General features: G+C 37.5%; 1 protein-coding gene across 7 annotated transcripts in view; it reads left to right on the top strand.

Annotated features, from left to right (window-relative positions):
* The window catches only part of raw, a 248647-nt gene that overhangs the window by 181577 nt on the left and 41275 nt on the right, over positions 1-25795 (top strand). For 5 of the 7 annotated variants that reach the window (XM_067137398.2, XM_067137391.2, XM_067137395.2 and 2 more), the window contains 3 exons: positions 11-74; positions 11459-11537; positions 12285-12470. In XM_067137398.2, the coding sequence (XP_066993499.1) occupies positions 11-74; positions 11459-11537; positions 12285-12470 (329 nt within the window). The remainder of the gene's footprint in view (positions 1-10; positions 75-11458; positions 11538-12284; positions 12471-25795) is intronic. The other 2 variants (XM_067137392.2, XM_067137394.2) reach the window with 2 other exon arrangements.

Below are 25795 nucleotides of genomic sequence, written 5' to 3'. Positions count from 1 at the left end.
CTTATTTTAGCAAGTTAAGGGAAGCTTTCGATGCTCTGGACACGACAGGTTCTGGAGAACTTTGCCTTGCTGACGTGAGTACTGTAATGCTATTTGTAGTGTTGTCTTATGATTAAAGGCAATACATATCTTTATTTTCAAATATAAAATTCTTGTTGTTTCATTATTCAGTGATTCATTATGATGTCTGTAAATGGTTTTTCTCTTAGGATATACCATGTCACACTAGCTTTTTGTGAAATATTCTAGTGAGCTAAACATACTAACAATAGTGCTGTGAAAATTTGAAAGGGAGTACTGTTAAATATTTGCTCTTAAAAGGACCAACTTTTCTTTCCAAAAATTATCCTGTATTTACTTACGAAGGTAATCCCAAAAATAAGGTCTCCTATTTTTTTATAAATGCATAGACCTGTTTATTTGTACAATGCTTTATCCCATTTTACAGCTTGAACATTCAGCTATTTTTCTACATCATCACCATTTCGGTCGATGCATTTTTGTAGATGCTGTGACAGTTTTTGTATGCCCATGTCATACCAGCATGCCGCCATGCTGTTCAAGAAGTTGTGAGCGGCACTTCGGGGAAACTTCAGGAACCAAAGTGCAGAGAGTGTCCAGGGTGATCCGCCGATCTTCACGCATGATTTGCTCAACCTTCACGACTCTCGACGGAAATCGATGGTCTCCCGCTCCTTTGTTCATTCATCATGAATTTTAGTCCGACCGGCTGCAAACTCTACACCACTTACGAACATTTTTGACATCCATACACTTCCGTCAATTGGCGATGGATTTCAGTCGGTTCAGTACCTTTTGCATTCAAAAATCAAATAACTGCGCGCACTTCGCACTTGGCGGTAACATCCAACGGGAGCTCCATTCTCATTGGCTGCCAATCCAAGACTGAGTGCCTCAGCACGGCGTGCGCATGTTTATATGCGAACACAGGAAATGCTCTTCACAATATTGTGACCAACAGCCGCATGAACAGAGTTCTGTATTTATAAAAAAATAGGGGACCTTATTTTTGGGATTATCCTCGTAGATGTATCACCAGAGATAACTCATGAATTTAGGACCTGGAGCCCTATCATCCACAGAGGGAGTTGAGTAACAGCCTAAGCAAATAACGCAAAATATTGTATATTGTAAATACTGTGCAACTTTCTGTGTTCCTGAAGAACCGTGAGTTGTGATGCTCGAAGGGCTTACTGCATTTAGAAATCAAGCCACTAGCTGAGATCAACAAACGATCGACTGTTATTACGTAAAAGATAAGTAGTACAATCCAAGACTGAAATTCAACCTACATTTTGTGCAGTGGACCCTACAATTTGCTTTTGAGGTGTGAGTGAATAACTGAAGTTTCACTGGGGCCCATAAAAATATCACTGTATTATTGCTGATCACAATCTTTCTAAAACAAATATTGCTGAAGCCTTATATTTTGGACCAGTGGGTTATTAAACATTTTCTTGTCACCTTCATCGACCATGAATTATTTGGAGGTTGAACTCTGCCATGTGCAAGAGAATGACTTTGACTGTCATCTTGAATGCAACAACACTTCGATTAACTAGCCAAAACTTGAAGGTGCGAGTTTCAACATACGCACCAACGCTGAAGGGCCTGTCCACTTCCAGGGCCCTATTTCATAAAAGTTACAATTTTACAGGTGACAGGAAATTGTCAGACAGGTTTTACATATTGACAGTTTGGCTTTTCATAAAAGCTTAAAAGTTTACAAAATATGTTTGACATTAAAAATGATAAAATATGAAAAACAATGAACAATGAATGAATTTTTAGAAACATGCCATGTCTTCCTTTGTTTTAGATGTTTCTTCGTAAGTATGATGACTGTATCGACAGTGTAAATGTGGAATAGTCTCATTACATTGGGAGCAATTTCATTTGTAAACTCCGGAGTTCAGATATTGTTACTATCAAAATCATGTGTTGTAGAATCGCTTCGGATTGAATTGTTCTAAATGCAATGTTGAAGTTCTGGTTTTTAAATATGTTTGTGATCTAGTATAAGTTACCATTATTTGTAAGTGAAAAAACTAATATTTTTCTTAAGGGTCTTTTGGCAGCATGGTGACCAGCTTCTTTTTCATCTTATTAGTAATTTTGTCAACAAAATTTATATTGTATTTGTTGTTGGATGCTATATGTATATAGGATTCCTTTTTAATATTGTTGTTATACAATGAAATGTTAAGAGCTCTATGGATCATGCTACAAAATGTGGCTTTCTTATGGGCACCTGGGTGAAGGGAATCTTGTTGGATGACATTTACTGTTTGAGTAGGTTTTCTAAAAATACAGGGGAACCTTGATTATCCGTTCCCGGAAACTACGTTTTCCCGGAATATGCATTCAAATTACGTGGTCACACAAGCAATGTAATTGTCACATTGTAAAAATCCTGCATTATCCATTTCTAAAAACAATGATTTTCCGGATCAACCGCCCAGAAATTCCAGTCCCATCAACGCTAAATCCTCGATCAATCGTTTCTTCATAAACTGTATCTCACGAAATGACGGCTATGGCATACGTATGGATCTTGGCGTTAACGCCCTGTCATTGCGATAATTAGAGTAAGTACCGTACCGATACTGGAAAAGCGATCAGCGGTGAACTTGCATAAGGAACCATCTTAGCATCGCATTCGGGTGGTATTGTTTCATAAAGCAGAATGTGGCCACAACAATGGTAAGGAGACACGGCGCATTTCGACAGCTCTGCTTGAAGACGGAACGAGTTTCGTCAAATGTTCGCACTTATAAAACGTCCACATTATGTCCAGGGTTGGATGTTTATACGTTTACATTTTTTCGATCGTACTGCCGAATAGGTTTTCGGCACTTTCCTCAGAGCACTGTAGAGTAACTGGGCTTTCAGGCAGGAATCCCAGCTGCTCCTTAACACAAATTTAGTACCGTATTTCAATATTATCGTACAGGATTATGTTAGCGAGACCATAACATATGTTGCACATTACAACATTAAAAAAGAAAGCCACGGGAGGTCTTGGGATTGCCTATTACTGTTTAGGTCCTAATGTAAGACTGGGAATTTTACGTTTTCGTGTTAAAATACCAAAAACCGTAGTCGTTTTATTTGCGCACGTTACATTTAAATGGTTTGTATCATTTCCAACTCGTACTGACATGTGCAGCGAGCGCGCTGTCCAGATGACCTCAAGGTCATGAATAACCGTAATTTCTGAAGTTTTGATGATATTTCTTTTATCTTTCCTATTTGATTGGATTAGTGACGGGCAAAATTGAATATAATGCATTCAAGAACTTTTGGGAATCGATACTTACATTCGAAACCATGTTTTTGAGTTCAACATAACCTTTAAAAGTCGATGTGGGCCTAATGTACACGGCGGCGGTACGGGTACAAGATTTCCAGAAACTGCCTACGAACAGTATACCGGAGACCAAATTACAATTACAGATTAAGAAAAGAAGGGATTTCACCATCATGTTGGGCACTTTTGTATCTAATGTGCTTTATTTTATTAGATGAGAGAATTAAAAACTACTTGTGGTCGATTGTCGTTTGGCTTGGAGTTATTCAATTTTTCGAAGAGTTTGGCTAATCAAAATTGCTGAACTGAAAGAAGTGTTCACGGGAAACTGACGAAGATTCCCCTGTAAAATTGAATATAAATTATAGAGATTTTGAACTCGCATACCGATAATTAATGCGGTTTCGCGATCTAACATGCCTGCCTCTTATCCAGAGGGCCCGGGTTCGATTCCAACCAGGTCAGGCAGTTTGCCTGGATATGTCTAATTCCAGGTCCACTCAGCCTACGTGATTACCTTTAATTGAGGAGCCATCTAATGGTGAGATGGCGACTCCGACCTAGAGAGCCAGGAATATCGGCAGAGAGAATTCGCCACACTGACCACGTGTCACCTCGTAATCTGCAGGCCTTCGGGCTGAGCAGCGGTCGCTTGGCCGGCAAAGTCCCATTGGGGCTATAGTTTGGTTTGGTTTAGGAGATGTGTAAGATTATAATTATACATATTTCATTTTTGTGGTGTTAAGCCAAATTGTTCATGGTTTTCATTCATTCCTGGATTTTCCATTTTCCCGTGTTGTACGTTTTATTTTCATGGTCCCTCGAAAAACGGAGAATCGAGGTTCCACTGTATTGTAAATAATAGAATTATTATTTCTTGTGATTTTGAGATCAAGATAATTTAATGATTTATGATTTATTGACTCCTGATTCTGTTCTGAACTTTGTATGGGGATTTAAAGAATCAAGTCATTCTACACTAGTGAAGTTTTACAGTTGGCAATTAATTCATTGATTGATGATGGCAAAAAATGTTGACATATCTTATTCAGGAAAATATCCCATTGATATTATTTCTGTTCTTTCCAAGTCTGTATAGATTTCAGCCAAGATTTCCAGTGCTGGTGACCCCATTGGGAGTGCCTTTTGCTGATAATGTTGTTGAAAGAAAAATAATTATTGTCTAGAACAAATTTTAAAATATTCAGATACTCATGTTTCTAATTTACCTAGTTTTCTATGTTCATTACCGAGCGAGTGGGCTTGTTTGTTGCATGTAGCTGTGAGCTTATATTCCGGAGATAGTGGGTTCGAATCACACTGTTGGCAGCCCTGAGGGTGGTTTTCCGTGGTTTCCCATTTTCAACCAACCAAATGCTGGGGCTGTGCCTTAATACCACGGCCGCTTCCTTCCCACTCCTAGCCCTTTCCTGTCTCATCGTCGCCATAAGACCTATCTGTGTCTGTGTGACGTAAAACAAATTTTAAAAAAAAGTATTTAAATTTTCACTAAGTTCATAGTTCCATTTATAGGGATACTAGAATCCACATTGGTTAAATCGAAGGAATGTATGGTGGTGTTTGTTAGAAATATTACAAAATTCTATTGCAAATAGTTCTCGTAAAGAAATTATTCGGTTTCTTTGAGAAGTTTGAGATTAATTGAGAATTTTTGTCGGTGAGACTATTCCTAAAGTTAATGATCGGTCTGATAGGAATTTCGTTTTTATGAATGTTTGGTAAGGCTTTAGCTGTAGGGCGTCTAGGGTTCATACTGATCAGTTTAGAAATTTCCTGTTCACTGAAAAATAGTGTAAAGTGGGATGTAAAAGCTAATAACATTTAATGCCTGGGTGAAAATTGTTGGTAATATTTGCATTTTTAGAGATAGTATCAGTTTTCGAATTGCTTGCTGATTTATTGATTTTAAGATTCTCTATTTATTTATTTGTTTGTTTGTTTGTTTGTTTGTTTGTTTCAAAGGGTAGAAAGGTTTCTGATTTGTGTGATTTTGAAAAGTTACATTCTAATGGGGCGAAAAGAAATGTGTTCAGATGCACGTTATAAAATTCGGCATCTAAAATGGAATTCTTTTGTAAAGAAATTTTATTTTACTTTTGATCCGTAATGAATTCTAGATTGTGTCATATTTTAGTACTATATTAGAATAATGCACCACTTAGAGCACTCTTAATCTGATGGAATGTTCAGTTCATAATAATCATCATTGGACAGTTCCAGTGTCCTGGGTACTGTTAATGAGCCTCTTCCACTTCTTCCTGTCTGTATACAACTTGTTATGGAGAACATCATCCACTGTCCATCCTCTGGTAACTAGATCAACCTTTATCATGTCCATCCATCAGGTTTTAGATCTTCCTGCAGGTCTTTTTCCTTCCACCTGTCTTTCCAAATTTATTCTGGCTGTTCTTGTAGGCTCCATCCTCCTCACATGCCCATACCACCATAGTCTGGGCGTACCAATTCAGTCTAATAGAGATGTCTGTATTCCAGCTTCTTTCCCCACCTCCTCATTTCTTAACTTGTCCATCTTGGTCTTCTGGATGGTGGATCTAAGAAATTTCATCTCTGATGCTTGTAGTCTTGATGAATCTCTCTTAGTGAGGGTGCACGCTTCAATACCATAGGTCAATATTGGTGTGAAATAGCTGTTAAACATAATCAGTTTGGCCGGTTTTGGAATCATGTCATCCCATAAGTGTTCTTACTTGTTGGTAGAATTCAGATCCCTTTTGTACTCTGTAATTTCCTTTCTGACCAAATTATCACTGGAGATTACACTTCCAAGGTAAGAAACTATCCATGCACTCTAGCTGGTGGTCTCCTAGTTTTACACTTGCTGGATGCCCTTCTCTGTTGACTGCCATCACCCTGTCGTGGTCTCGCTGATGTTGAGGTTATATTCCTGGAACTGGGATTTCCATATGTCGAGTCTGGTCTGTACTTCCTCTTCTGTTTCACCCCAAATCATATATCATATATCATGATATCAGCAAAGGCCTCTGCATTCAGTTCAAATTAATAAAATATGAAATTTGTCACTTGTAAAAAAAAACTTTGCACATAGATGAAAAATGTCATTCGTGTACTATCATTTCATATGCAAAACACTTACAAGGGAACACATACAGTACATGTGTTATACTCGGATCCGGTTGAAATTGAGTAGGAATATTCATGGGAGGCAGTAGAATGCTAAGGTGCAAACTGTGTGTGCCCTGCGCAAGTTTGAATGCCAACTTTGAACAAATAAATAGTCATAAAATTAAAAGTTTCTCGGGAGTATCGGGGTGTTGCGGAGAGATATGGAAGTTACAAACTATCACTCTCATTTTCGATCCGTATTGAAAACAGCGATCTCACTTATTTTAGAAAAGGAATACATTTATTGTTCCACCTAATTGTATTGAATTGGTGGAACAATAAACAATTGTATTGAATTGGTGGAACAATAAATGTACTCCTTTTGTAAAATAAGTGAGCGGTATGGAAGAGCGAAGCAGCGAACGTGATCCTGCCAGGCCGTGTCAAGCTGCGCCGGCAGCCAGGCAGCGTATAGTTAGCGCGTTGCACTTAACTTCCCGATCAGATGTGCAAAACGTAAATATGAACAGCACATGAAACGATTGTCTGCAAGGACGATGTTTAAACAACGATGCCAATTAGTTTTGAAAAAACCACGCCCGAGTTCTTTTTACTCTTAATTAGCGCAATAGTGATTGTTCACAAGAAAGTGGACAAGGCACAGATACTGTGTGCACCATGCACATCTTACAACACTGTCGCTTTCACAAGTCTTACATTGACTAGCGGAAGGTTCTTCTTTGAAACAATAATCGACTGGATTAACAAATTGTGAAGGTTTCTTGTTACATAGCCACATTTGCATCAACTGTACTGCCACACGGAGAGGAGAACTGGTTGTGTGTCAAAGATTGCACTTTTAAAAGGTTGTTCGCTAAATGTACGTTGATGTCTAACGAGTTTAATAAAATTAAATCTTACAAAAGACGAATAAATTGCTTCCAAATGCGGAAGCCCAAAAATGTCTAACGGCAAGATAAGTCCAATGACTCGTTTTGGAATTGTTTGATCATTAATGAATTTCTTACTTCCAACTTTAGCATTTAAAATATTTTCTTCTTTTTGTCCAATTCACGAATCCAGAACTAAAACACTGTACTCTGGTACTAGCTCGCAATAAACATCCCGTAACCATTTCTGCACAAGTTCTTTGGTCAGTTTTCCAGACTTTGCCTTCAAAGTGTACAAATTTGATGCGGTGAATAGGTTTTTTCCTATATTAGGACCAAATTTGACATTTTTTTTTTCTTTGAACACCACTAACAACTTTGGCAGAAGTTGTCCATCTGCCAAAATTATTGGCTGTATTGTGTAGCTATGAGTTAGCGAATTCATAGATTGTGCTTCCGCGAATACGACTTTTTCTCCTCTTTCATTATGGGTCCTGCCAGAATGGAACTCTTCATGAAAACCAGACTGATCAGTATTAAGCACGCACTCTGGGCTGTGACTTTCTATTAATTGTGACTCTTCCACAAACAGTGTCGCGTTACAATTAGTATCTTCTTGTTCAAATTGGTATTTTCAAACACGAATTTGCAAATCTTTCTTGATCCAATTTTAAATTTCTTTTTAATACACATTACCCAGGAATGAGATGCTCTAAACATGTCATAGCTAACTAGATGAGCGTACTTTAAAGCCCATTTTTTAATATTTATATTGTGAACAATTTTGTTTCATTGTCTGCTTTCTTTGAACTTACGATAAGTCTTCTTCGTAACAAATTGATTTTTTCTCTCCCATTGTGCCACAGTTTTCCAATTGTTGCTCCCACCTGTAAAACTCTTCCTGGCACTTTAATTTACGAAACCTGTGTTTCACTGATGTGAACCACCTCCTGTTTCCCACCTTTGTGTCACCAATATTTGACAACCTTCTCTGTATAAGTTATTGGGATTGGGCATCATTCAGCCGTTATTGTGGATGCAGGGTTAGGAGCATCATTTTTGGAGACAGCTTCAAATATCTGTATTTCAATATTGTCTTCCTCGAAAACAGTCATCATCCGACATATCCAATATGCCAGCCAGTTCGACTGTCACATCGGTATCCAAAACCCTGTCGGCAATTAGACCTGTAAAATGGTGACAAGAACCCAATTCCTGCGAACGCTTTTTTTTCTCTTAAAAGTACAAAAATATATATACAGTATATAGATTGATTGATCTACTTAAGATATAATTCCAATCCCAAATTTCTTTCATCTTCAGAAAATGGGGTGTCTCTTTTGTCACACTCTGCAAAACAATTCTGAATGCACACTACTACATTCCACGGATTGAATGACTTCTGTAGTGGGCGTTTTGTTGTATCTAGGTGTAAAAAAAATCAATTATTACCATACAAGCTTAAAATAAATATACAGTTACCATTCATATAAATGACTGTAAGAACATCAGATTTTACCTGTCATTGTAAGAATGTTGTCTTATCGGATGACTAATCAATGAGCACCTGTTGATCTGTTTTGACATTTCTAATCGGAAAGATACGAGGAATGTGTGAATTGCGGTGCAGTAAAGGAGAGTGCACAGTGGAGGGTGCATTCATTCATTCGACTCGAGCGAGCAGCCCGACTATACGCTGCCTGGCTGCTGACGCGGCTCGTCACGGCCCGGCTAGCTCCCTTTCTCTGCTTCGCTCCTCCCTACCGCTCCGCCACACCCCGATTCTCCCTCAGCACTTTTAGTTTTACGACTTTTTATTTGTTCAATGTTGGCATTCAAACTTGCAGTGGGCACATGCAGTTTGGACCTTAGCATTCTACTGCCTCCCACGAATATTCCTACCCAATTTGAACTGGATCAGGGTGTGTAACACATGTATGTGTTCCCTTGTTAGAAAAATGATCTATCAAAGTGAAAAAATTAGCTGAATAGGAAGATATGTAGATATGGGTCTGAGAAAACGTTTTTCAAAAAGTGTTTTAAGTTTAGGGAAATAGTTCGGTTTTCCATATATTGTTACTGTTGCTTTCATTTAGTTATTTATTTTCTTTAATTTGTACATTTACAATCCAGGGGTGGTAAATGGAAAAAAGGCAAGCCCCACATACACGGAAGTGCCTCCATTCCCACATATGTATGCTTGTATAAACTGAATATTCACAGATGTATAGACAATTATAAATTTACATATTTACACTCCAGACACTGTTGTCTTAGAATGATAATTATTTTTAATTTATATTACACATATTAAAAGTAAATAGTTGTAGAAATACTGTAATTCTGAAGAAAGTGGTTCAGTATAAATTATAATCCTGTCAATTGCATTTAAAGAAATGAAATGATGTCACAAAAATAATAGCATTGAAGAAGTCTTAAATCAAAAAATAAAGCAGCAAAGAGAAAAATGGGTCTCGCCATTAAAATCTGCAAAATGTGTGCAACCACTGCAAGGTTCATATAGAGCAATAGCAACATACTAGTCACTATACGATATTCCATATTTTGTACTATCATATTTTTCTTCAGCTTTTGTCGCTCGTGGTGGTGGGATCTGTTGTCTCCATTTAGTTCATTACAAGATATTAAAATCATTCCATATTAACGGTTTTCACTTTACAAAGCAATTGAACAGGACGACATATTAAATTTGCTGTGTAAAGTCCATTTAGTTCTGTTCTAGGACATGTCAAGATGAAGATTGATGTTCCTCAGATCCTTGTGAAGGGTATTGGCCCATCTTTGTGATAGTGTCAGCCCGTTCTTAGTATGTGTCCAAACCATCGTAGATGACTCGCGCATTTTGTCTTGAATCAGTGCAATGCCAAATCTCTCCCTGATGGATTCATTGGAGATGTGATCCAGTTTAGTGACATCAGTTGTCCATCTCAGCATCTTAGTCTCCATGACACACAGTCGACACTCTGTTGTACTTTGCCAACATTTGCAACCATACAGTGCAACAGGTCAGATGACAGTACAATAGATTTTTTAGCTGATATCTTTCATCCTCCAGTCGCAAGTGACGCCGGTTGTTGTTCACCATTCCATCCAGGCTGCTGATATCCTTGCATTGACCTCTTTGACAATTCCGCCATCATCAGCGGTCGTGAACCCAAGATACTTGAATCTTGTCGCTCACGGCAGGTCCTTGCCATTTATCTGAATGATTCTGATTGCTAGTGGATCTGATATCATATATTCAGTCTTCTTTTTATTGAGGCACAGGCCATATTGCACCAGGCAATCACTCCATTCTTGGGTTTGGCATTGCAGACCAACCTGGATCTCACATCTGCGTAGGGAAGTGTTAAAGGCAAAGGATGGTGCAGGTATGCTATTACAGTGTCCATCACTAGAATGAACAAGAGCGGTGATGGGAAAGTCACTGGAAGCTCCTGCAGCAGCCCAAACATAGCTCCATGGGTCTACATAAAGCAGCTGAACCCAGTTGGCAAGGTATTCTGGTATGCCATACTCATGCACTGCTGGCCATATGAGGTCATAAGGTACACGATCAAGTCTTCTCAACGTCCAGGGAAGCAAGATGGATTGGCTTGTTCTTCTCATGATGCTTTTCAACCAAGAGCTGTGCAGCATGGATTGAATCGATTGTACCACAATTCTTCACAAAGCCAGCTTGGTTTCTGGGAAGCTCATTGATGTCATGTATCCTTTTATCAAGAACACATTTGAATACCTTCATTGCATGACACAAAAGTTGGATCGGCCAGTAATCAGCACGTTTAGCCGGCTCTCCTTCTTTTTGATGATGGGTATGGTGATACTCTGTTGCCAATCGCAGCTCTGAAATGCTTAGCGACAGGCTGTGTGACAAGCCGACCGTAAAGGTACTCTATGACAGTCTTGTGTAACAATGTCTTTCGGATTTAGTACCATACTAGACAATAATGCATTGCTTAGAGCACACATAATCTTACGGAATGTTCAGTTCATGAACAAATTTAGTTTATATAAGTAGGAAGGCTCTTTTGTTATTGGAATGACCTTTATAATGTTGCTCCTTTCTTATTCTGAAATTTAGAAAGATTTAATGTATTAATGTTTTCAGGTATGCATGGCTTTTCGGATACTTACCAACAGAAATCTTTCACTGTCAGATCTTCGGAGCATAGTGGCTGGTCAAACGGGTAAGTTATATTTTTACTGTGGACGTTTTTTACTATGCTGGGTGATCACTTTGTTCCTATTTGCCTTTTAAAAAAATTTCTGTACAGATACATTAGTTGATGAGAGAGGGAGTGATTAATCAGTTGATATGAATTCATTCAGTGAATGAATCCATCCTGTTGCAGTAGTGGAAATCATAAAGAGAGTAGTTTAGGATAACCTCATGTTCAGGATTTTTTGTTAGTACTTGTTTATTTCAATGTTCACTGTTTCTAAAGGAGCAGCAAAAAGTACCTTTTTATTTTCTTAAGATAATATTCTGACATTACTGTATTTATAAGCTAAACTGAATTTAAATGTTAATATCTCCTACGTTTTTCTTTCCTCCCTTTTTTCATGTTTTTGTAACTTGAATTGCTGCATTAATTTATGTTGTATTTGAAAATTTCAGTAATAGAAATAGGAGATGAAATATTTTTAATTGCAACACACGAGTAATTATTGGGAGTTGTAAATAGAGGGGAAGAATCTGAGCATGCATCTGTTGTCTTTGCAGCTCTCTTGTCCATTTTATATCAAAGCTTCATTTTGCTACTGCATAGCATCGAGGATATCTCTTTTGTATTATTAGAATAAGAAAAAACATTTTAGTCTACTGTAGATAAGTGGAAGAAACAAATTTATCACCCAGTATGTTTGTATAGAATTTCATACATGAGACACAATGATATTTGTGTTGGTAGTCCATATTTTTATTTTGTTGACAGGTATTCCAGGCCGTGATGTTAAGGACATGCCTCTGGAACAGTTGCACGTGAACTTCGAACAGTTCTGTGCCATAGTAGCAGAGTTCAAGTGTTGTGAAAGTGAGGCTCGCAGACTATGGGATTTTGTCCTAGCCAAAACCACTCGCCTCATGCAGGCAATTGTTTCTCCCTTGACTAAAATCCTAGGTACACTATTTGTTGTTGCTTCCTGCCCCATTCACTGGCTAACTATATAAATATCCATTCTGAAGATTAGTAGTAATGCGTGTTTTAGTAGTGAAGTCTGGATTTATTTTCTGATACCTGTTATGGTATGTCTGGCCATTCTATCTAAATCAAGGGTGTCTTCATTTGATATACAAATGTGTTTCTCAACTGCTGCCTTCTATGGGGATGTCCAGAAAACTTAGCATTTTCTGTGGTAAATTTGACATTTTGCGAGTTTGTTTATTAAAATGTCCCCTGTTTTCTTCCACAACTTCAGTCCAACTTCCTGGCAATCCTAGACTTTTCTATGCATAGAACTGGCTTATCTTTGAATCAGAGAAGTCTTCCAAGTGTTTTTTGACAGCATTAAAATCTTAAAAGGGTTTCATATATACAGTGAAACCTTGTGTGTTCCTCTTTAATGTTTTCCTGCTAAACACATCATAAATTTGAAGTCCCGATTCTCATCGTATTAAATCTATATAAAAATACCTCGCTTATCGCGTCACAAATTTTTGCTATTACTGCTTAGTACTATCATATTTTTCCTGGCACTGAAAGTGTTATTTGTCATCCCTTGTGAAAAAAACTGTATTTCTCGGGTAGGAGCAGTTGCCAAAGTTTTGTGATTGCAGGAAAAGGCCTTGAATTCCTGAATTCACAGGATAAGTTGCACCTTCGGGGAGCAAGCCTTTAGCTTCAGGAATGTTCAGTTTTGCTTGCCGGTTAGCAGCGAGATTGCTGAATAACACAGTGAGCCTATCTGGATGTGACCATGTTACCAACCCCTCTCTTATACTGTGTTGCTTTAGATTTGACAGACGGTCAAAAGTGATTTATGCATTGTTGAATTTGAAATCTATGATGCCCATACAAAAGATTGGTACATTAATATATGATCTCTTCTAATTTATTTCACACCATACATTTAGCTTCGATTCAAAGGAAATGGCAAGAATTTGATCTGTCTATAATGGTCCAAAGGATTAGTATGAGCTTCATATAAGTAAAACTCTCATTTGGTGAATATTTCATTTTTTTGACTTGCATACACTTTCTGTGTATTAAGTCATGTTCAGTACATATATCGAAGAGGTGTTAAGTACAGAAAACAAATCAGAAGCTTGTTGGTTTGGATCCCATTGGTTTCCAGTTGGCCATTTTTGTTCTGTTCTTCAACATCTTTTTAATATGTATCAGTGTACTGAACACGACCCATCACATTGAAAGGTTGTCTCAAGAATCACATTTGGCTCTGTTTCATCTACATTCCTGGCAAGATAAGTTACTGTATAATCCCCAAATACCACCGGGCAAGTTGGCCGTGCGGTTAGAGGCGCGTGGCAGTGAGCTTGCATCCAGGGGATAATGGGTTTGATCCCACTGTCGGCAGCCCTGAAGATAGTTTTCCATGGTTTCCAGTTTTCACACCAGGCAAATACTGGGGCTGTACCTTAAGGCCATGGCCGCTTCCTTCCAACTCTTAGGACTTTCTTATCCCATCGTCGCCATAAGACCTATCTGTGTCGGTGCGATGTAAAGCCACTAGCAAAAAAATAAATTAAAAATATTCTGAATACCACCCCGCACTTTTTTGGCCAAAATATTGGTTCTGAATTTTGGGTGTGGGTAGTATTAAAGCCGTTCATTCTCATAAATATTTGCTACGTTTACATGGAGTATTGAAATAGATTTGAATACGGTTACCGTACTCAATATACCACATGTAAATGGGCATTCAGGTTTTATTGTGATTTAGTTGCGTTTTAGAAAACAAAGATCGATTTTTTTTTTTTTTTTTCCAGTACGGTTACAGGGCATGTAAACGCGAAATGTAAGGTAATGAAATACGGTAAATCAAAGAATATGGGTAAATATGCAGTAAATATGAAAGCCACTGCTGCGGATTACTTGATCGTCATTTGTTTAACAAGTGTTGCTGGCATGCTGGGTGCGCGAATAGCTGATCTCGTGGGACATCTTACTTTACGCGAGTTGAGACTGTCGGTTACGGAAGTCTACCTCGCTTACCTTAGAGTTCTATATCTATCCCATGAAAGTGCTATCTTGATAGTAAGCGATGGATTCAAAATGGCGTGTACGGTCATTTACTGTGCGTGAGAAACTTGAAGTTATAAGTAAAGCTGAAATATGTGGAAATCATGCCGTTGGCAGAACGTATGATATCGATGAATCGTGTATTCATGATTGGCAGAAGAAGGAAAAGCGGGCGGAGCGCTGTGTTTCCGGAAATTAAAGAACGACTCCACAAATTTGTGATAGAAAAATGTGAGTTAGGATATGTTGTTTCTAGTGAAATGTGTCAATTGAAAGCATTAGAGATCTCAAAACAACTCTAAACGCAGGGTTTTACTGCAAGCCGCGGATGGATCTGAAACTTTTATTAGAGAAAGGGATTGTGCATTCAGAGACGTACGTCTATTTCATGTCTCCCTGAAGTGTATGAAGAAAAATGAATGGCCTTTCAGCGTCACATTATTCATTTGAGGAAGCAAAATTCTAATTTGCTGTCGCAAATTGGGAATGCTGACCAGACATCTATTTTGAAATGCTGTTGGAAAATACAGTAGATACGAAGGGTTCTAAAAGTGTAACCATCAGAACAGGTGGTAACGAAAAGCAAGGATGCACTGTAATGTTGCGTGTATCAGCAGATGGAACCAAACTCCCTCCATATGTGGTTCTGAAAAGGAAATGCTTCCGAAAGGAAATTTGCCATCCAGTGTTATTGTTAGAATACAGGAGTCCGGCTGAATGGACAGTGCGTTAGTTGAGGACTGGGTGAAGTGCATTCGGCAATGTCGCCAGGGAGCTTTGTTACAAAAATGAAACATGCTTGTGTTGGACAGTTACAGAGGGCATACAACTGACGCCGTAAAAGATATGATGAGGAAAGGAAAAACCGATCTTGCGATAATTCCCGGAGGACTCTCTTCTATTCTACAGCTGTTGGATGTGTGCATGAAGTAGCCTTTCAAAACTGCAATGAAACAGTTGTACACTGAATGCATGTCCAATGGCGATCACGCGTTAACACCAACCGGACGAGTGAAGAGGCCTGAAGTGGGACTAATATGCAGCTGGATCAAGACCGCATGGGCGCGCATTCCCAACGATCTAGTGCCCAAAAGCTTTAAGAAATGTGGACGGTAGTGAGGAAGACTTTGTGTGGAAAGATGCCAACGACGAAAGTTCCTATTGTGAAACTTCAGATGACGACGGTTGAATTGTGAATGATCTGAGTATTGGACCGATTTTTATTTATGATTTTAGTGATTTTATTAATTGTAAGCTGTTTAAATTTATATTTGTGGTATATTTGAAGAAAATTAAATAGGTATGTAAGTTATATGAATTTTTATTTTTTTCCATATTTTGCCGTCTAATTTAGGGTGCAGGTCGTATTCGGTGGAGGGTGGTATTTGGGATTATATGGTAATCCATTCCCTGTCATGAACGACAAATAGTCATCAAGCAGAAATTGCCTGCTGCATGTTATGGATGTAGATTTATCGCAAATTAATTTGATAGAATATTCCTTGTATTTTACTGATTGTTTCAGAAAATGCTAATCTTCAAATACTAATAAAATGTATTTGTATCTTTAAGTTACAAGCTTACTTTAGTATGGTATGTGTGGAAACAGTGATTGAAGCTCAAGGGTACATTCTGCAGGCAGCGCATATTGTTCTTGCATCATCCCTAACACCTTATTTTTTCTGACACCACACAAATTGCCAGCTGGCATATATTTTCTTGTCTGTGGATTGAATCTTGGGGATGAAATGTCTCTTTTAGCTTAAAGGATAAGGGCTTCGTTGATTTTTTAATTTATTTTTTTAACCCATGCGTGGATCAGGCATGGCACATGGTGCTGTTCTGTCAGGCCATGCAATACTGTGAGACGGAAATAGAGAAGTGTCATTCTTTTCCCCACAATTAGAGCTCTCCATATGACCAGGCTGTTGTACTGTGTCCAACATGTGAAGAAACAATTGAAGCCTGCCCTCAAAGAAAGTTGTATAACACATTTGGCAACTGTATAGGAAGTAATGCAACCAGGTAGTTCTTTATATAATGGAAGTCTGGGTTTAATTCCTTCGGTAAATAAAACTTACACTTTCTCCTTCCTAAAAACATTTAAGCTCTTTAGGCCTTTTCAATCGTGAAATTAACAGTGGTTCGCCCCAGTGTAGCAGTGGGCTCATCAGTTGGATTGCTACACCTTTCCAAGACGCTGGCAGCTAGTGCACCATTGAGGCACCACTACAAGCCTCTTATGTTCGGCAATGCAGTGACTGTACACTAGGGACAGCATGTGCCTCCGCTTGTATAAATGCCTGCCTTTGGTCTTTATATAAAAAATTAAGTTCCCAGAAGGAAACCATATAAGATAACCCCCACTTTTTCCTAGAAAAAATCAGGCTTAAAAAGTTCTTTGTGAAATCATATGAATGCCTTTCTTGTGCAGTACCCATTTTTAGACTATGTCTTCATGCTAATGCCAAACATTGGCTTTAGTTATGCTGTATTTTCTTGCAGCTGCACAATTATTCTTTATTTCCGCAAATTTAATAACCATTAAACTAAAACTGGCATCATAATATCGACGACAACCTGTTGTAAATTTACCAGCAATACCTGTACCATGTGTCTTTATAATACGACAATCCATGACGAAAATATTCCTGCTGCCTGTAGAACTGTTAATTTTACTGAGTGTCAGGTTCAGTAGACGCCTTATAACTCTGCCATTCTGCGGATTTGAGAAATACTTTTGTAGAGACTAATACTGGGACATTCTTTTTTTATCTATTCAGGGGATTGTCATTTGCCTGCGCTGAGTGTCTCTCCTACCAAGTAGAATGACATTCTCTTCACTATTTCCTGAGAACTAGTGACATCACACAGGAGCACTGTACAACCGGTTGACGCAGCTAGCGGTGTAGTCTATAGGCATAATAAAGACTCGGATGTTATGTTAGTTTTATGCACACACGGAGGTTGAAGGGAAGCAGTGTTACTGTGGTAGCTGCCAGTGGTGTTTTTACTGTTACGTCGCGAATGCAAGACAACCCTTGATTTTTCGCATCAGATTCTAAGGGAAAGAAGTCTTGGATTCAGAGAAATACGGTACATTAAAAATTTTATTAATATATTATCAAGAAAGAAACATGTGTACTGTTGTTACTCAAATGTCCTTGAAATACAGGCATAATACTCCTTTTATCACAATGAGGAAGCTATGAGGTATTTAAACAATCTAATAAATCCTACAAAAACAAAAGTAATTTGTAATTTGTTTACACAACACGTCTGCATCCTATGTTTTAACTATAATACATAATAAACTTCAAACATACAAATTACCATAATACCTGCAGACATTACTCTCCACATCTTAGAGACAAGTCCATATAAAATTGCTTGTCGTCTGGCTTCCTTAAAATATTAGAGCCTAAAAGTAAACACACATTTCAATAATAAACTACAGTATAAGTCCGGTATAGCGAGAATCCATGTTGCGAAAAATGTATTTGCTATAACAGATTGTCGTTATATCTGATTTTTTGTAAAAGTTGGGAAAAACCCCATACACAATATAATTGGTAAGAAACGGCAATCGGTTTGTTCAAAACTTGCGTTATCGTTTGTTATTTTTTGAAATCCGATACTTTGTGAAAGTGTGTTTAATTTCATTTTGGAAAAATTATATCACTTCAGAGGCCTCTGTGGCAAATGTCCCAGTTTTCTTCTTCAAACAGAGTTGCCTAACCTAACAGTATATGTATCATGAAAACGCATTTCAAGTGCACATAGAGAAATAACCTCCTCGCTACAAATTTACATAGGTACAGCTTTTCCGAAGTTTAACTAGCTGCGAGAAAATAAACTATCCTCTGAATCAGTGATGTACTCTGCCATATCTAGAGTTGTCCCATTCCTACTTAATTACAGTATACTGTATAACATTAAAAAATCAAGCAATCATTTACTTCAGACTTTATTTGTAATGAGTTAATAACTGTTGTGGACCACGTTATTTCCACATTTATTACGAAAACTTATCTTCATTCATTATGAATTTTCTTTTAGAGAACAGCAGTAGATGGCCATTGCTAATCGACTGCAACATCGCCTTTGAATATCGAGCAGGGAGCTCGCAAGTGTACATAGAAAGAAAACTATACGGTATCAAGACCATCTTCAACATACTATTATGTATGTTCTTGACGGTACCGAAGATGACCAGTCACATTGTGTGGCAAATATTTGTTTTCTTATTCAGTCACCTGACCTAACTGTACTATATGTATCATGAAAACATATTCCAAGCACCAGTAGAGAAATGATAACCTTCTCAGTATAAATTTATATGATAATTACGAAATTTAACCAGATGCAAGAAATTATAAAACTAACCTCTGAAATCAATGTTTGCACTCTGCCATATCTTGAGGTGTATCCCATTCTTACTTAATTGTAGTATTTTGCATTAAAATTAAGCGATTGTTTACATCAGCTTTCATTTTTAAGAGTTAACAACTGCTATCGACCACGTTATTTACGTATTTCTTACGAAAACATCTTCTCCTCTTTCATTTAGGATTTTCTTCATGGAACAGCAGTTGACGGGTATTACTTAGACTCCGACATTATCGCCTGGAATGTCGTCGAGAGCTCACTAGTGTAGATAGCGATGAAACGATACCGAAGATGATCGATCACATGCAATGTAATCACTGGGTGCATAAATGTCGGTAACGGAAGATATCACGCACGCTTAATCGCTCATAATAATGGATGCATCAGTGATAGGGCTCTCACTGTAACCGAAGGATAATATACAGTCGAATATAGGAATTTTGGGAAGGGACAGACAAACTGTCGTTATAACAGGTTTCTCGTTATATGCCGTACTCGTTATAGCGGACTTCTATGTAATTTGTTAAATAGTAAATGGATTATCCGACAAATTGTTATGGAAAACATGTTAAGAGAATATATTCCCTAAACAACTGGCTATATGATATGCAAATGCTCTTCCTTTACCTGTATAAATGTTCGATGTGAACAAATAATTTTTCTTAAGGAAGGTCTTCCTTGCTTGTACTAGTTGCATTTTTATATCCTTATTTCTGCCATTGTTTGGTATTCTACAACCCAAGTAACAATATGCATCTACTCCCTTTAAGACTTAATTTCCTAATGTAATATATTCTGCATCACCTGACTTTCCTCTACTGCAGTCCATTACTTTGGTCTTGGATTTATTTATTTTCATCATGAACTCCTCATCAAAGACTGTGTCCATCAATTTATCCAGATATTCTGCAGATTTGAATAAAATAATATCATTGGCAAATCTGAGTTGTGATTTCCTCTCGTTGGATTGTAATTCCTTTTCCAAATTCCTCTTTGAGGGGACAAACTTCAGTCTTAATTCACTCCTTTTTGGATTGCTGCTGTTTTTTCATAGCCCTCTATTCTTATCACTGATATTTGTACAGATTGTAGATAATCCTTCTTTCTTGGTATCTGATCCCGATCACCTTCAGAATCTCAAATAGCTTGGTCCAATCAATGTTATCAAATGTCTCTTCTAGATCTACAGATTACATACATATGGGCATTTATACTGTTCTCTCCAAGTGAATGTATTTCATAATTTGCATGAATCTGCTTTTGCAGTCGCTTAAGTGCGGCCAGTATCCAGTATTCAGGAGATAGTAGGTTCGAACCCCACTGTCGGCAGCCCTGAAAATGGTTTTCCGTGGTTTCCCATTTTCACACCAGGCAAATGCTGGGGCTGTACCTTAATTAAGGCCACGGCCGCTTCCTTCCCACTCCTAGCCCTTTCCTGTCCCATCGTCGCCGTAAGACCTATCTGTGTCGGTGCGACGTAAAACAACTAGCAAAGAATCTGCTTTGGCACATGGAAGTACAAACCTTATCTCTGTAAGTGACGTGTCACAAAGTACGGGATAGTTTGTATTAGGAAATGGTAAGGATTCAATTGGAAGATGCTCGTACAACCATGCTGAAGGAACTCATCCCATTTTATTAGGACGTACATCCTTGACCAAGGAATCGCAATAAGATCACAAATATTACCTTTTTGGTTGCAAACTACTTCGAGTGTGCATAGTGGTCTTCCCGGAAGATCGTTTTGTAAACCACCTTCGCCCTCCTCCACAGAATCTTCGTTAGCATATATAGCCATATCTAGGGGCTCAATGCACATGTCCTTTATGCCTGTTTGATATAGTGGGTGCCATTTCTTTTCAGTTTTGATGTAGTTAATCTATAAATGTTACATTTGTGTCGCTTTCTTCCAGTATTTGTGATACTTCCTCCAAAGTAAGACCTCTGAAGAAGTAGACAAATGATAGTTGCTGTGCTTTAATTTATGGACAGACTGTAGCATAAAATACATCACCACAATCTATATACACACCATACTAGTCATGTACAGAAGATTACCTCCCACCAGTCCCTCTTTAATATTGAAATACAGGAAAGATAGAAAGACATGAAATGATTATGTAAAGGATGTGCAGCACTATACAGTACCACCAAACTTATTTTCTCTCTCTCTCTCTCTCTCTCTCTCTCTCTCTCTCTCTCTGTGTGTGTGTGTGTGTGTGTGTGTGTGTGTGTGTGTGTGTGTGTGTGTGTGTGTGTGTTCTTCAGCCTGAAGGCTGGTTGGATCCTCAGCAGCTCCACCATCAGCTGTCATAGATGTCCTAGGCATCACTGAAGAAAGCGTACTAGGGAAATGAGGCACGAGTTAGTTTCCCGTTGCTTTCCTCACCAAGCCAGAAGTTGCTATTACATATCCGTCTGCCAAGCCCACTGAAATGCACGCACCAACTGACCCTACGAGCAACATTTTCACACTATTCATAACAGGGACAGGCTGCATAAGGAATGACATTACTAGCATCGCTCATACCTCAGTCACTTTCATATTGTCAAAGCCAAAGATATGGCAGAGACAGATCAATGAAATTAATAAAATTGCTCTAGCCTATACCAGAAGACTTAGTGCAATATAAACACTAGGTCCCACCAGTCATTTCCATAATACATCAAAATAATGGGAGGAAGTGGGACTTGAAGTTATCAGTAAAATGAAATGGCGTATGGCTTTTAGTGCTGGGAGTGTCCGAGGACATGTGCAGGTGCAGGTCTTTTGATTTGACACCCGTAGGCGACCTGCATGTCGTATTGAGGATGAAATAATGATGATGAACACAACATACACCCAGTCCCTTTGCCAGAGAAATTAACCAATTAAGGTTAAAATTCCAGACCCTGCCAGGAATTGAACCCAGGACCCCTGTGACCAGCACGCTAACCATTTAGCCATGGAGCCGGACAAGTTATCAGTGTCCTTCCTTTAACACCTGTAAACATTTCTCAAGTTAAGAAGATACCGTACTATAATTTTGTTTATTCAATCAAAAATGCTAGTAATCTTAGATGAGCGGTCATTGTCACCACCCTTAAAGATAGTGCCGTTACATTCTTAATGAAATGCATTAAACAGTCCAGACATGCTAACCAGATTGATCCAAAGACGACCTGGTTTTCATTCAGTATACAGTGTTGCGACACTTGCAGTACCATTATACGTAAAAGAATAAAATACATACATGCCAACTCGCGCTGGTAACATACTGTACTGCATGTCTTTCCTGGGTTAAGTGATAGCAGTTGAAAGGATGTAAATGTATATAGTGAAGAAAGTAATCATTCCAAAATTGATATTAAAAAAGCAATGAATGTGTGATGGCAAGGAAATGCCTACTTTCTGGTTGAGCAGGGGGGCCGGAGGGGGTAGTTCAGTCTAAGTTCTGTTCATAATACTAGTTAATTTGTACTTTTTTCTTTGCATATGAGTAAAACAGTCAATTCCCATCTTTACTAGCTCTTAAAAACTCCTGCGGGACAAAATTTAGGCAGTTTGGTATTTTCGAAACCTGTAAAAGTCGTTAGTGGGACTTAAAACTATTATTATTATTATTATTATTATTATTATTATTATTATTATTATTATTATTATTATTATTATTATTATTAATTCCACTGACAAGATTGTACTGTAACAGGCTTGGATATTCCTTTTGACACCACCTATTGTCCTCCAAAGTAAAGGCTACACTCCCCTTAAGAAGGCTGTTAGTGAGGGAAGTCAAATATTGACTTATGCTGTGTTTTTTAGGACCGGAAGCAATGTCAGAAAATTAAGATATGCATAACAGTTTCATTTTGGCCATCTCTGATATGTTGTTTACAATATTCATTAAGACGAAAATATTTCATTATTATTGAAGGCTTAACTAGATAAATCAGTATTAAATAAATCTGGACTTCAGTTTTGTAATGCTTGCTTGTTTTTCTTTTAATATGTTCTCACAATTGATTGCTGTAGGTGTTTGGTTTTGTGCTTTAAGGACACTTTTTTTAAATTTCCTAATACCTTATATTTTCAAAGTTTGTTTTTTGTTGTGATTTTAACATACCAAAGTTGTATTGTCCATTACTGATTGCTAATTTCATACTGTTGATTGCAGTAGATGTCAAGAAATGCTCATTTTTTACTAACTTACAGACAAAAATGAAAGTATGAATATTATAATGAATTTAATGTTAAGAGTTGCCAACTAAGATAATTCATTTGTTACTGTTATCTCTCTAGTACATAATTGTTTTTATGAAATGTTTACCACTGCCTTGTTATACTTGCAAGCAGTGGACAAGCTCATAAGTTGCAAAAAGAATCTCGGAAACTGTGGAGGAATTACTATAAAATTCAATTTACTATTTCCTTGATTGGTAGAATAAATGGACAATAAATAACTTAGTTGCATGCTACTTTCTTAGCTTTATTTTGAGTAATTTATGTTGCATATCATGTTTTGCTAAGTTTTACTTTGTGTATACTGTGAGAATGCCATTTACACTGTGTATAGATTGAATTATTTCTTAATTTATTGTACAAAATATTAAGACGTCACTGCTGATAAATAACAATGTATAATATATCTTATATCTATATATATATATATATATATATATATATAGATAGATATATATATATAATAAGAGTTTTGTCTGTACATTGCTCAGAATTTGAAAATAATGGTATTTCTGTATCGATCATGTCCATAGTAACAAGAAAATGCACTTTTTATTTTTCCATAATTTCTGTCTATCTGTCTGTATGTACACGCATCACGAGAAAACAGTTGAAGAGAATTTAATGTAAATCGGTATGTGAAGTCGGGGGATGAGCCTCTACAATCTGGGCTATAAATCATTTTACTCACACTGAGTGAAATGGTAGTTTAGTGGAAGGCCTAAAATTGAATTCTCAACTATTTGTTATTAGTGGTCGTATTTTAAAGAAAATGGGTATGCAAAGTTGGGGAATAAATTGCTACAATCTAGGCTGTCAATAATTGTATTCACACTGAGAAAAATGGTAGTTTAGGGGAAGGCCTAAAAATTTAATTTTCAAATATTGTTATTAGTAGTACTATCTTGATGAAAATCAGTATGCAAAGTCAGGAAATAAGTCGCTATAGTCTAGGCTGTAAATTATTTTATTCACGCTGAGTGAAATGGTAGTTTAGGGGAAGGCCTAAAATGTAATTCTCAAATATTTCTTATTAGAGGTGTAATCGATGAATGCTACATAACTAAGGTTATATAGTATTAAATTTACTATTATTCATGTATTATACATTGTTACCGTACTGGCTATGATCACAAAGATATTCATGAATTTGGATATTTGTTACTAAGTCCATATCAGCGCCGAGTAACGAGAAAATGGGTAAACAGTATTTAATGAAAATCGGTATGTAAAATCGGAGAATAAGAAACTACAGTTTACGGTATAAAATATTTTACAAATCACAGAGTCGAAAGAAAACTAAATGTGTAGGCCTACAATATAGAAAGCTCTTAACATTGATAAACAATAACATTACATTGACCATTGTTTGTCGTGATGTGCTTTGTGTCTTCTGTTGCCCCTCATCTCTGGTAGATAGCTGCGTACAGAGCATTTTTTATTTGATTTACGTCGCACCGACATAGATAGGTTTTATGGCAACGATGGGATAGGAAAGGGCTAGGAGTGCCTTAGGCCTTAATTAAGGTACATGCCCAGCTTTTGACTGGTGTGAAAGTGGGAAACCACAGAATACCATCTTCAGCGCTGCCTACAATGGGGTTCGAATCCACTATCTCTCGGATGCAAGCTCACAGCTGCGCACCGCTAACCACATGGTCAACTCGCCCAGTCGTACAGAGTGTAACAGCCTGCCTGAATATTGATGGGAAGTAGCTGGGGAGTTAGATAACTTTCTTCTTTAGCATGCCATTCCCCTGGTTTATAAATTTTCTGATACTACTGGTACGCAACACACTGGATCATCATAGCATTCGGGCTATTCAGTCCCTACTCTGAGGCACTGATTGGAATGAACAGTGTGCATATTTAGTGGAATAATGGCAGATGAGTGTTCATGGCAATCCCAGCTCTGCAACTTTGGACTATTAGATTGGCACCGCAATCTAACCGCAGCACTGTTCGTTAAAAGTGATAAAACGTACGGCTTTCCATTTGATCGAGTATTTTATATGATAGCATTGCATTTAACCACTACATTCGTACTTACGTTTTTGTAATGACCTATGTTGATTTGTTAGGAAAACCACAAAGTCAGTCTTTCTGAGAATCCCGTAGCGAAGCACGGGTACATCAACTAGTATATATATAAAATAAGAGTTTTGTCTGTACATTGCTCAGAATTGAAAAAGGATGGCATTTCTGTATCAGTTGTGTCCACAGTAACAAGGAAATGAATTTTTTAATTTTCCATAATTTCTGGCTGTATATATGTACATGCATCATGAGTAAACGGCTGAAGAGATTTTAATGAAAATCGGTATGCGAAGTTGAGAAATAAGTCACTATAATCTAGGCCATAAATAATTTTATTCATGCTGAGTGAAATGGTAGTTAAGGGGAAGGCCTAAAATTTAATTCTCAAATATTTGTTATTAGTGGTCGTATCAATAAATACTACATATGTAACTAAAGTTATACAGTATTAAATTTCCAATCATTTATATCTTATGCATTGTTACCGTACTGGCTATGATCAGAGATATTCATGAATTTGAATTTTGGTTACTAAGTCTACAACAGCGCCAGATCACAAGAAGATTGGTAAACAGAATTTAATGAAAATCGTCACGTATTA

The sequence above is a fragment of the Anabrus simplex genome, chromosome 1 (assembly GCF_040414725.1).
Source record: "Anabrus simplex isolate iqAnaSimp1 chromosome 1, ASM4041472v1, whole genome shotgun sequence".
In the NCBI taxonomy this organism is placed as follows: Eukaryota; Metazoa; Arthropoda; class Insecta; order Orthoptera; family Tettigoniidae; genus Anabrus; species Anabrus simplex.
The sequence above is the reverse complement of the archived record's forward strand: the minus strand, read 5'-3'. Positions and strand labels throughout refer to the sequence as shown.